Below are 13,603 nucleotides of genomic sequence, written 5' to 3' on the forward strand. Positions count from 1 at the left end.
TTTCTAGATTACAAAAACAATCAAACCCTTTGACTTACAAGTCAACAAAGCTGTAAATTGTTCCATTACAAAACAGAAGATAAAACCCAGAAGTTAGCTAATGAACAGTCTTTCCCAAGCTGAAGCCTTTCCACGTGTTTGGACTAAAACTCCCACCATCTCCCCGCCAGTTGGTTGGGGATGATAGGAGTCATTAACGGGGTCCCCAGCACACATTAAGCCACAGTGGTGGGTTGTCTGAACCCAGCTGTGGTATTTCATCATGATAAATGTTGCTCTCAGAAACCATGATAAGAAACCAGTTTTCCATGGTTTCTGCTCACCAAGATTGCTTGTGGTGGCGTTCAAACCTGGACAACACAAGCCATCATGATAGGGAACCGGTAACCACAGAGCTGCTAGCCAAAAAGCTCTGCTGACGGTGCCCCGGTTTGGCTGCGGGCTCCCAACTACACACGTTGGAGGGGAAAACTGCTATTGCACAAGCAAAAGGAGAGAGACTCTGCTGGGAAGTGGTGCCCCCACCCCTGGGACTGTGTGCCCTGGCTGAGAGCGTCCTCTTGCTCGAACCGGAGATCTTTCCTCTCAGTCAGCAGCAGGGGAGCAACCTTTGCCTTAGAATGGATCGGGGACCCCGCTTCCTGCTTCAGGGTTCCCTTTGCAGCACGGAGGGAGGGTGCCCAATCAACTCCAGCCAGTATTTTGGGCCATGAGCCCTGTCTGAGCAGCAGAGACCACTTGACAGCTGCAGTGAGAATTCAGCTCGTGGTCAGAGGTGTCTCAAGGAGAAGAGCTTCATTCCTCCAGCCTGGAGGACTGAAAGGGAAGGAGACAGTGGGAGGAGAGCAACCATGACGACACCAACCTACTGAGGTCAAGCTGGGTTATCATGACCTGCAAATCTGTCTGCGGTCTAACACATCTGGAATGAAGCGGGGTGGGGAAAGCTGGAATGAAGCACTAGCACCAACACTTGAAGGCAAACCCAAATAAACCCATCAATTTGGAAGCAAAGCAGAAGTAAAACTCAGTCATAACCAGCCTTGGGAAGGATAGGGAAAAAGTCACAGGTGGGAGGACATTCCACAGCTGCGGGTTGTTAGAAAAGCACCTGTGTCTTGCACAGCAGCCTCTGTATGGTGGCATTTTCAGCACCGTCTCACTGGTAGATCTTAAATGCTGGTGGGGCGTCCGCCCGTCCATCCATGTGTGGGGTGTTTTGGGTCCAGGTTTAAGGCTGCAATCCTCTCCTTGCTTCCTGGGGAGTAAGCTCATTGAACTCAGTGGGACTTATTCTAAGCAGGCATTTATAGGATTGTGCAGGAAATGTATGGATAACTAGAAAGGGAGAGCTTTTCTAAAAATAATAGCAGGCAGGAGAAAATGAACAGAATTGCACAATGGGTTGAAAGACTCTGATTCAGCTCTACTGCTGAAGCACTGAGCTGGACGGAAGATCGCCTGGAACAGGCTAGCTCAACCAGGAGTCCTCCCTATCTTTTGCATTACAGCTCCCAGCATCGCTGCAGGCTAGAACTGATGGGAGTTGAAGTATCCCCCAAAATTAAATCTCAGTGCTGGGGTTGACAAATAGGAAAATAAGCTGTATCATTTTTATACCAAATAAAACACCCTTTGGTTTCATGAAGAATTATTTTTTTATTTTATTTAAATCCACAAACTCTGGTTCAACAAGTGACATGCTTGGTTTTATTTCTCCCCCATGCCTGCAAAAAATCACACCCATAAAATTAAAGTTGCCTTATTAGAGCAGAAGATATATAAATAGGTTTTCCTCAAAGAGTTGAGCACCACAGGCAGGGGAAGTAGGAGGGAAAACCCAATGTTAATGCAATCCTGCATAACTTGTGGCTTTTTGCTGTTTTCATGATGTGGCCCAGCCACCGATATATGAACAACACACAAGAGGCTAGTCCCTACTCCTCTTCCAGAGAGCCTGAGCACCCAACATACGTCTCTATATACAGATAATCTAAAAATCACATTCAGATTTGCCCTTGACTGCTCCAGGGGAGGAAGCAAGACAGGCGACGCTGCGACCTTCCTTACAGAAATTGCCTCCTGGCAAGAGGAAATTGGGAGCTGGAAGGTTTTCTCACAGCTGTATCCCAGTATGAAAATGCCACCCCAATATGGGGCACTAGACCATGGGGAATTAAAGAGATCCCTTTTATGCCTCCCTAAAAGTTAGGGAGAGGTGGATGTAGCTTTCTCAAAAGGACCACCAATACTTGTGTTTTGTTTTTTCCTGAAATGTAGAAATGGTAAGTGACCATCGGACCTCATATCACATTATCTCCTAAATATGTGTGCATGCGTGCAAAAGTGTGTAACACCCCAGAATCTCGGGGCAGATAATAATGTCCTTCTGGCATCTTCAGGAAAAGTCAGAGGTAATGAAAGGATCAACTGCTGTCCTCTTGTTCTCTTGCATTTGAAATGTCAACAAAAGATCTGCATGAGAGGGAGAAAAAACGAATGGGAATATGAGGAGACCAAAGATATGGAGAGACAAGGTAGCAGCATCCATCCCAACCTGGTGCCCTCCAACCTGTTTTGGCCAGGCTGGCTGGGATGATGGGAGTTGTAGTCAAACACACCTAGAGGGCACCAGCTTGTGGAAGGTGGGTTACAGTGTTGGGCACAGAGCAGGAAAGACCAATCTGCTTAGCCAAAAAGGAACTTGCAGGGTCAGTCACGGTCTTCCAGGCTACCCACTCAAGGTTGTAAGGATAAAAGAGGGGTTGATACCAGCTATTCTGCCATGAGCTCACTGGAAGAAAGGCAAGAGACACCCAAGGACTGAGATTAAGAGGCAACTGCCAAGGAGGGCTTGAGGCACCCTGTGCAGTCCTTCGCATTTCTATTCTGGAGTGAGCCCCATTGAATTCAACAGGGCTTACTGCTGGTTAAAAATGCACAGGACTGCAGCTTATTTTATACCCTCAGTGACTTAGCACTGTGCATATGTCGAAGGGAACGAAGGGAACATCCATCTTTCATTATCAGATGTCAATTAAATAACCCCCCTACAAACATATTTAGCTTCTGCAAGTGGCTACCCCTCTGGGGTATGTTTTTGGTTAGTACAGAACAGGAAGAAGAGGAAGGTATGGAGATGTGACAAAGCTTTTCTGGACAACCCCTGAGGGCTAGAAACTTGCTTCCTTTTATTTAAGTGAATGAAACCACATCGATGTTAACTGTTCTGTCTGTGGGCAGAAGTACAGAGAGAGGACAGAGTAAAGCAGGGCTGGCCCAAAATGTTTGTGGTAATCCTACAATGCTCCCTGCCAAGTCAAGGTGGAGAAAGCCAGGATTGGCTGAAAGATTTTGGCAATGCAGACAGAAAAGCTCCAGAGTATCTCACCCCAACCACAGAAGTAATAATACAAGACCAATAGATACAAAGATTTGCTGCTCTTTCATGAATGCCCCACATCTGTTCCTTAGGTGGCTCTCTGGCTGCCTAATGGTAGGGCCAGCAATGGAAGTATGAATGGAGCTGGGAAGCATCCTTTCTCACCTTCAGTGTATCAGTGATTCCTGAGCTGAATGGCCTCCAGTCTCTTCAATTGGGGCTGGAAATCAAGAGAAAAGAGTGATAAGTTTAGATATGTGGGAGGCTCAGCTTTCAAGATGTTCACAGCAACAAACAGCTGAAGAGGAAGCACTTACTGGTGAATTTTTCCCGCCGCCGGCAGCGGGCATAAATTATTATGCCTCCAATAATGCCAGCTAGGACTACAGCCCCCAGTGACGCTCCCACTAAAAGCCACATATTGAAAGTATCTGGGAGCTGAGGGTCTCCACCTGCATAAGAAAGGAGAGAGGAATGCGTTAAAATCAGTGAAGATTGCCCCATGATCTGACCTGCTTCTAGTCCCCAGTCTCTTCCTCTGCTTCAATACTGCATACTCAAAGCTCATTGTTTTCTTCCTGCCAACCTATCTCCCACAAGGCTGATCGGTTAACCTGCCACTGGAAATGGAACAATCAGAATGTTTTTAAAAATGCAATGTCCAATTCTGAACACAGAATGGAGAATTAACTTTTCAAGGTGCAGAATTCACAGTTAGGGCAAAATGTTCAACATGCGCATCAAAAATTGGGTGTGTATGTGAGCAAGGAGAAAAAAGAATCACCCGGAATGTAAAGAAAGCAGCATTTTAAAGTGTAGATCAGTCTATGTGCATTTGATATTTGGTCCATGCCTTTCTGAATTTGAGCTTCAGGTATGTACCCTTCTCCCACAAGATACTGCAATATTAAAAGGCAGATACAACAGCTCAAATAGCCACTCATCCAAAAGAGGCGGCGGGTGAGACGCTGGGCCCACAGCTGTCTTTCAGCATGGCAATCTTGCAAGGACAGTGAAAGAGGCGGCCTAAAACAGTGGGTTGAACATGTAATACATGCGCAAGCTGCAGTAAAATTTGTGCCATGGACTGTTCCCCCTTTGGGACACTAACCAGCCCCATCTGCCTTCCAGTCTATCTCCATGCCTGGGGGCTGCCTGTAATTCCATGGCCCCCAGCCCAGTGGGCTGCTTCTCAGTTCCCCCTCTTGGAATGACTATTTTTTCAAGCCTTGGGGCTCCCCCCACCTTGATGACACGTCTCCTGTGAGCCAAGGGCCCCTTTGGTCCACCTAAGCCACAGCAAGCATCTGTGGGATTAGTGGGAAAGAGCCCATTCCCTCCTTCCCCAAGGAGCTGTTTTCCAGCCAGAGTGACCCCGTCCTGGTTCCAAGGGAAGGAAAGACGAAACCACCCTGACTTCCCTAACGAGTCTCACTGATAAGAGACCAAGACCAGGAGGACAGCCTGAGTAGGCAACCCAGGTATCGCCCGCTGTGCGTCCGTGGGCGTGTGCGTGATGGGCAGAAACCTGCACCCCTTCTGGCCGTGTTGGGAGGACAGCTCCCAGCATGCTTGACCTTTGGCCCTGCAAGCAGGAAGCTGTTGGGAGCTGGAGCCCAGCCACTGGGAAGGCCACAGTCTCCGCTCGCCTGGCACGGTGGGTAGAGCTTGGATGCCAGCCACTCACACGTGGAACAAAAGTCGTTCTTGTTCTGGCGCTGGCACACAGAGCAATCCATGCATTTCTCCAGGTCGGGGCTCCAGGACTGGCCTCCGGGACACACGGTGGCTGAGGGGAGAGGAAAAGAGGAGTCAGACAGGGCTTCTGTGGGGGCCCCCTGGCTAGGCAGAAGCTGAGCGTAAACCAGAGTTCACCATGCAGGTGCCCAACCCCTGAGGGAGTGGATTACAGCCCTTCAGGGAAACCAGCTGGGGAAGCCTGGTCTCTAGCCAATGACAGTGTCGACTTTGACATCAATCACAGAAATTATTATTAGTATTATTAGGAGAAATGAAGGGCCTGTCCAGGACCCCAAGGGCTCCCGGAAGGAAGGCCCTTGAAAGCAACATATTCTCCTTCTGAGCAAATCAGGTTAAGAGGAAGAGCCACCTGTTCAAAACAAATAAATAAGAAGCTGGCCCACACTCAGAGAAAGCACAGAAATACAATGAATGAATGAAAACGGCAAGAAAAGGGAAAGGCATGGAGGGACCTGACAAGCTCAGGCAGAAAAGATAACAGCTGAATGAAAAAGAAGAGCCAGCAGGTCGGGGGCGGGAGACCCTCAAGTGGGGGGCACCACACACAGTCCAGCCAGGCGACCCTCCCCCGCCCCATGACACTAGGGGCTATTTTAGAGGGGTAACGTCAGTGGCGACGGGGGTGTCGCGTTTCACCCCGAAACCTGAACCAGCCCCGAGCAGCGGGGGAGGGACAGCCGCGGGGGTCAGGCCTGAGGGGCAGCACGTGGCTGAGCTCAGGGGGAGGGGAAGCATGAGAGGGACCCTCCCCCGCTCCTCACGTCCTGCGCTTTCAAGTGACTTCATTGATAAAATATGCCCCCGTGCGTGCGAGCCAGCGAGCGAGCGGACAGATGGCGCCGTGCCCGGAGCTGGCGCGGGGAAAGCGGGGCGGGCTGCGGGTGAGTCACCGCGGGTCGGATGACGCCGGCGTCAGATTCCCTCTGCCCGCCCGCCCGGCCCCCGGCCCTCCAGCCCCGCTTGCGGGGACTCGAGACTGTCACCCCCCGAGGCGGCCAATGGGGAGCGGCGTCGGCCCGGGGGGCGTGGCTGGCTGCAAGCAAGGAACCGCCGGCTCCGACACAAGCGGCTCCTGAACTTATTCGCGCGCGGGGCGGGGTTTAATCCTCAGGCTCAGAACACGACGAGAGCAGCGACAGTGCCTCTGGGCATGTGCAGACAGCCTTCGCGTCCAGATCGGCTTGAGCTTCGTCTCCGCGCCCCCATTTCCTTCGCACTTCTCTACCGTAGGAATAGCATTAAGTGAATTCAGTGATCATCCTTATTTGTTCCTTCCTAAAAACGCACGTCTTTCTTTCGTTTGTTTGTTTATGTTTCTATCTCGCCTTTCCTCCAAGGACCCCAAGGCGACGTACATGCTCCTCTTTTCTATTCTGACAACGACCTGTAAGGTAGGTTAGGCTGAGAGTCAGTGACTGTCGCCCAGTGAGTTTCATTGGCTAGTGGGGTCTTCTGTGTGCTCTTAACTATTCTGTGTCAGGTAGACATAGAACAGGTTTAACCCTCCACCCATTACGAGTGGAACAATGGTGGGAAAGGCTCGACCTGTTGAAATTCTTCCTGGCAGACAGCTGTAGAGACTCAACTGGAAGAAGCAGCTGACAAACCTAGTTCGCACCTGCACACGCGCACACACGGAATTCCGCCTCTGATGCAAGGAAACAGCACGATTTCTACACACACGAATTTTAAACTGGAATTCTATGTAACTCAAAAGCTTACACACTTTTCCCAGAAACCGAGCCAACTTAAAAGATCGCCTCCTGGGCGAATTCCTCTGCCAACCTGTTTGCCTCACATTCCCTGGTTCTGCAAGGGTAACGTGCCCATCCCATCTCCGCACGTTTAACAGCTCCATAAAATAAATCCCGTTCAAGCTGTGACCCTCGCGAACTCGAGAAAGCGGCGTGCGAGAACATAAGAGCTGTGACAAGCCCCGTTCATTCATTCACTCACTCGCCCTCGCGGCTTTTCTCATTTCATTTCCCCAACTAATTCCGCTTTCCCCCCGAAAGGCATTTGGACCTTCCTCCGTCCTCCCCGTTCTCTCCTTCCAACTAGGAGTTGCAAGAAGCCAAAGGTGGAAACCCAACAGATGCAGCCTCCCCACCTGAGCATCTTTTCCGTGGCCAGGCGGGGAAGCCCCACTCACCGCAGTTCTTGAGGGCACAAGTTCTACCACGGAGAGCAAGAAGGACAGGGAAGAAGAGGGATTCCTGGCACGGCTTCTGGACCCTTTACCTGGAATGGGCTCTGCCCGGGCCCCCCCGAGCAACAGGGCGCAAAGCCCCAGGACGGCTCCGCAGACGAGCATCGCCGGAGCTCCCCGCAGCAGCTTGCCTTCGCCTCCCAGGACGGGGAAGAGGGAGCGACGGAGCCCCGCGCTGCCGGCCTCTCTGCGTGTGACTCAGCGCCAAAGACTTTCCTCGGCCCGCTACGAGGGACGCCCACGCAGATCCGGCAGGCCCGCGATTGGTGGGCCGGGGGCCAGGATTCCTGGGTCCCATCCTTTGATCTGGAAAAGGGATCGGGGGGGAGTGGGGGGAGTCCAGCAAGTCAAAGCAGGAAAAGCGAAGAGCGAGAAAGCCTGGATTTTTCCGGGCAAGGAAATGAGGCTCGTTAATTAAAACGCAGGGTGGAGGATGGGAGTTAGGACGCCTGGGTTCGGCGGGACTTCTGCTGAGTTCTGAAAGCCTCCATGTCGATTTTTGTGGTGCTTGTTCTTTATCTGTGCTCATATTTTAGTGGTGCTTTTCTTCTTGTTTTGTTTTTGTAAACTTCCCTCAAAAATTACTGTTGAAAGACGGTGGGGGAAAAACGTATAATCAATATAGAAAACGAAGCAAACAATGCAAACTCTGAATTGATATTCTTTGACCTACCCCTTGGATATGTAAGCGATTTATTTAGAGTGTTTCTTGTAAGACTGCTTTCTTTAAAACAAACCCCAAAACTTGGTACACAGAACATCAATGAACACAAAGGAGCCCTGTAGAAGCTTTGCACGTGGAGAGACATCTGGGCCAGCAGGATGAGGTTTGGGAGTGGATGCTACTGAGTTAAGAGCAGGCCAGAGGAGGAGGCTGTCTGGTTCTTTGGAAAGCCAGAAGGGAGCCTGGGAAGCAGACAGGCAGGTCTGCTGTCTGGTCTGAAAAGAGGTTATTCAGTCAGCTCCTGAGCAAATGGAATCATGCACATATGGAATGAGGCCTTTTTTCCTTTTCCCCCTTTTAAAGCTCGCCTGGCAAGTAGGAGCCTGGAAGACGCAGAAGGAGAGCGCAAGGCTGGCGCATCCCTTGGAAAAAGGAAGGTTCAGGGGCTCGCCCTGAGGACCAGCTCCTTGGCTGCCTGGAAGCCTTGCCTGTTGATCTCAGTAACTTGCTTGTGGTGCTTGGGGGTGATGGAAAGAGGCACTTACATGCCCAGAGGCACCTTTCCCTCCCTTACCTCAGGCTTTCCTTTTTGCTGCATCCTGGACACTGTAACCAAGGGCCTGATCCAGATCTGCTTCATGGAAGGTTTCTGTCCCTGCAATGCTTTGGCTAGTCCCACACACACACCGCGCAGCTCCACCCATTCAGTGGAATCTCTTGAATCTCTGTGCAGCATTTCCAGGGAGCTGGAGGGTCTGATGTGCAGAGTACGGGGCTGGGAGTTTCGCTTCCTCCAATGCATCTAATCCAACATAAATTTGGATAAAGTCCAGGTTTTTTGGAACTAAAGCCATCTGCCAGGGAAGTGCCCAGGAAGTAGACTTGATCTCTCTCCCCCCCCCCTCTCTAAAGTGGGGCATATAACTTTGAAAGTCCTCCCTTGCTTGGGGGGTTAAAAATGCATTCTTGCTCCTTAGCGTTCGATCCAGGAGAATAGGTGGTCCATGTGCTTTTTGTTAAGCACAGAACATAAAACGCATAAGCCACTCTTTGCCAAGTCCTCCAGATGTGCTGGATACTGCTCTGAGCACTCCCAGACAGCCATCTGAAGGGCACCAGATGGGAAAACGTGGCTGTTTCTGTGGCCATGCCACAGAATGACTGGATCACAGGTGGGGCTGCCATCCACCTCCTTGGGACACCAGATCACGAAAGGCTCTGCATGTGCCCCACCAAATGGCCCCTCACCACCCATACTGAAGTCCGAATCCCGCACAGGATCTTTTCTGCCATGTCTTTCACGGAGGACACATCTGCCACACTTGGGGCATTGCAGAAGTCTGCAGTGGTGCTTGGCATTGTGATCCTACGGTACGGGAATGCCCAGAATTTGAAATAGACAGGGCATGTTAGCGGAAAGGATTGTGCAACACAGGAATTCCCCCAGCAGAATGGGAGGGATTATGTCTTCTGCCTACCGTCACGCAAACCACAATACTTGGTGAAGTATCCTGAACCACCGGAGGCTGCACTGGGGCAAGCTTTTGCAGGGACCTGAGAGCAGTTGAAAATCTCAGGTTGGAACCTGCAGGCTGAGCTTCAGTTCATGAAGGGCACACTCCTCTCGAGGTTTAGACAAAGGTCTACTGCTCTCAGCATGCCCAAGCCAGCCATTTTTCTGTCCAAACATGCATTCGATTGTGCCGCCAATAACTACAGCTCTCTCCTACAAACTGTGCCCACATGGGAAGCTATCTTTTATCCAGGTGAACATTAACTTACACACACTGCAAACCAGGTCTATTTACTCCAGGGACAAGGATCTGGTGGCCCTCCAGATGTTGCTGGACTACAACTCCCATTATCCATGACCATTTGCTAAGCTATTTGGGGCTGATGGGAGTTAGCTCCCATAAGATCTGGAATGCCACTTTGAGTCATGTTGGTTCTCCAGCCATGGTTCTTCGTCACCCTTATGACGTGGGATCCATTCAACTTGGATGAGCAATTTTCAGGGGTGGGGGTGCTGCCATGGTTCCCAGGCACGTCCAGCCACGCCACCAAATTCCCATTGGAATTTAACAGTATTGCCAAAAATAAGCAAGCAAACAAATAAAAACAGGCCCTTTTAAAAGTGTGCTAGCAAGGAAAGTTTTGCAACATGGAGTGAGGTACCCCAAAAGTCCAGGCCAGCTTTATACACCCTATTCCTGCTTTATGTCCAAGGTGGATAGTCTGGAGTTCCTCAGGCCTTTTGGCCTGTAAATTCCCCTTGGCCCTAGCCAGCTTAGGCAACGGTGAGGGAAGCTGCACACCACAACATCCAGAGCTTCACAAATTGCTCACCCTGCTTTATGGGAGACTCTGACTTAAACCCAGGGTCTTTTGCATTCCAGGTGTGTACCTTGCCATGCCTCTGTGACTCGTCACTGAAGCCACAGCTAGAAAAAAGGTTGGTAACCTACTGCAGCAGTTTGAGCATCTCTCTTTTGCCCTCCCCTTAACTAGCTGCAGGGAGGCCAGCAATTGCACAGGTGCAGCGGGCCTTCCCTCAGCCTCACCTGGACATGGATGGACACCTGGGACGGGGTGTGAGCCACACACCAATGTGCTGGGGCCACATCCCAGAAGGGCAAATGCTGGCGCGATGCCAGGATAGCCTGGCCAAGACAACGTGATGCTCTTTGACATGAACGGAGGATTCACAGCCCTGCTTGTCCTTTCTTGGAGATCTTGGCCCCCAGCGCTCAGCCTCCGTAAATCCATTCATACCATACTGGGCAAAAGAGGTGAGAGTGGGAGGGACTCGATCTGGTCCCACCCCTGCTTCTTTCACAGTCATGCGGCTCCAAAGTCTTCCTTTCTTGCTGTTCCAGCCACCTACTTGCCTCCTTGCGAGAGATCTTTGGGCGCCACCTGCTGGGGAAACATTTCTTCCTTCCATCTGAGCTTCTGCGAACACCAGCCGTTTGAGGGGAATAAATCAGCGCCTGGCATATCGAGCCTGTGAGGACGCTCATGCGTCACCAGAAAGAGGAAATGCATTTCCCAAAAAGAGGACACCGCTTTGGCTGAAATGTGCACATCTGGAGCCAGTGTGGTATTGTGGTTAAGAGTGCTGGACCAGGACTCCGGAGATCTGGATGCTGGCCCAGACTCAGCCATGAAACTCCCTGGGTGATGTTTGGGCTGGCTCTCAGCTTAGCCTTCCTTACAAGGTTGTTGTGAGGGTAAAAAGTGGAGAGGAGGCAAATCTGGTAATGCTGCCTTGGCTTCCTTGCAAGAGGAGGAAAGGTGGGGTATGAATGCAACAACAACAACAGATGCAAATTCAGACATGGTTGTGATTTAAGTAGAAATACAGTACTTTTCACCATAGTGTGGAAGCCCCACGAGACTCCGTGATCTGTGGCCAAGTGGTGACTATGGATGGGCTATTTCAGGGCTTCTGCCTCTTCGTTCTCACGCTGGTTTAGCTTTGGACCACCTTGGACAGCACAGACCTTCAAGCAGAGGGATATCTGTTGTCAAGCAGGACGCTAGACATGGCTCCCCAAGGCAGGCCAGAGCAGCATGGGGCTCTCCGGATATTTTGGATTTCAGTGTCCAGAAACTGCTGCTGCTGACATGGAGCTGAAACCCAGCACACCTACAGGGTCCTCCTCTGCCCACCCCTGACCTAGGTCTAAGAACACAGTAGCTAATCTGTAATAATGTAATAATCTGTCCCAGGAGGTCATTTCTGGATGGGGAAATAATACGGCAGGGGGTGTTTTACCCCCATCTTTGCCTTGTGTTTTTTTTTAGTCTGTGCAAAACTGTACTTGTACTTTTATTCTAAAAACGCCTAACTACAGCATTAAAACACAACATTAACAGTGCAACACGCCATCAAAGTAAACCCGTATTTGCATAACTCAATTTGTCAAAGATACCAGACAAGTGCTTGAGGTGCAAACTGTGCCTACATTTACCTATGCATAAATGTCAAGTTCTAATGTGCCCATAAAATATTCCGTTTTCAATCATTTCTCTTCCTAGCTATGAGACCCTTCTGGGAACAGCAGACCTTCATGTTCAGTGCTTGCTGATCCATTGTACCTGCATCAGTGTTTGTTTTGACAGGCAACAAGGTTCCCATGAGCTTTCCCCAATCTGTGCTCTTCCAATGTGCTGTGCCACAGCTCCCATTATCCTCAGCCAGCATGGACATGGAATGATGACTGTTGTAACCCAACGCATTTAGAGGGTAGCAGGCTGGAGGACGGATACATGTCGTGTTAACCTCTCAGCTCACTGTGGCCAGAGGGAGAGGCAGGTATTTTTTGCATTTTCCACATGCTCTGATTCCAGTGGGAGGAAAATTACTGGGGCCACTGGAGGGTTGGGGCTCTTTTCAGGGACATATTGGCGGAATGAGGTGGCTTAGGACCCTGTGGATTCTCATTTTCCTTGAAGCTTCGTAACATGGCCCTGGGACTGTATGTTTTGTTAACAGGACAGGAAGCAGGATAAAACCTTCCTGGTGCTTGTCCAATTTCTGAGTCAAAGGATATCCTTGGTCAGCCTTCTTCAAATGATATAAGAAAAACATGGATTTAGACAGAAAAAAGTGTCGCAGCATCCCCAGCCCACATGCTGTCCACTGCAGGATTTTTTCCCTGCCTAAGATAAGAATGTGCCCTCTATCAAAAGCATTGTTTCAATGGCCATACTTAGAATAGATGGCATTTTGCTCTGCTAAAACTTTCTTAATCGAAGTCAGTAGCAAAACAGTTGTAAGTTTTCGGTTATAATGTAAGTACCAAAGGATGCAATCCTATGCCAGATAGGCGAAAAAGCAGCCTACAGTTCCCAGCATGCCCCAGCTAGCTCTGTTGACTGGGGCATGCTGGGAGCTGTAGGTCTTTTTTCTGTCTAAACTTGCATAAGATTGTGCCTTAAGAGTGCAGTCTTACCCATTTCTACTCAGAAGCAAGCCCCCTCGAATCAATTGGACTTTCTTCCAGAGGAATGTGGATGGCATTGTAACCTAAATAACCCAAGTATTTATGTCTCTACTGAAATCTGTATGACTGTTGTAACTATTTCTCACTTGTTGTGGTTGACGTGAAGGCCAACTCAACAACCAGGTAAAGTTGATTCCAGATTAAGTAAGCTTGCATTATAATCCAATTTAATGGCACATCACTTGAGTCTCTGAGCTGCTTAATCCACTTGTCAACTTTCACAGTTACTACAAAATAGTTTCATGTTTGGGGCAAATGCAATGGATGGATGGAAAGCTCTGAGTAAGGACTGCTAAAAGCAGGAAACAAGTCTTCTTCAAACAGAAACAAAATGGGAGTTCAGGTACTCAGGGTGGATGACAAAATGATAGCAGGTGACAAAGAAAAGGCAGAAGTGCTTAATTCCTGCTTTGGCTCAGTCTTCTCCCAAAAGATCTATGATCTTCCTGATGAAGCTAAAGGGGCAGGATGGCAGGTGATTGTCTAATTGGGTTGAATGAGTTCAAATGTCGTGATGAGCTCCACCCTAAAGTCATAAAGGAGCTGGGGGAAAGAACTCTCAGAACCACTGTCTATTA

General features: G+C 49.8%; 1 protein-coding gene across 1 annotated transcript; it reads right to left on the reverse strand.

The window, feature by feature from the left end:
- Positions 1–1,639: 1,639 nt before the first annotated feature.
- On the reverse strand, positions 1,640–7,563 carry TNFRSF12A (TNF receptor superfamily member 12A). Its single transcript, XM_044448076.1, has 5 exons — positions 7,385–7,563; positions 5,070–5,171; positions 3,700–3,834; positions 3,548–3,602; positions 1,640–2,475 (listed from the first exon to the last, which is right to left on the reverse strand). The coding sequence occupies exons 1-4, from the start codon at positions 7,455–7,457 to the stop codon at positions 3,550–3,552; spliced, it is 363 nt and encodes a 120-aa protein (XP_044304011.1). The 5' UTR covers positions 7,458–7,563; the 3' UTR covers positions 1,640–2,475; positions 3,548–3,549.
- Between the last annotated feature and the right edge of the window lie 6,040 nt (positions 7,564–13,603).

This window comes from Varanus komodoensis, unplaced genomic scaffold (assembly GCF_004798865.1).
Source record: "Varanus komodoensis strain SLA01 unplaced genomic scaffold, ASM479886v1 scaffold53, whole genome shotgun sequence".
NCBI lineage: Eukaryota > Metazoa > Chordata > Lepidosauria > Squamata > Varanidae > Varanus > Varanus komodoensis.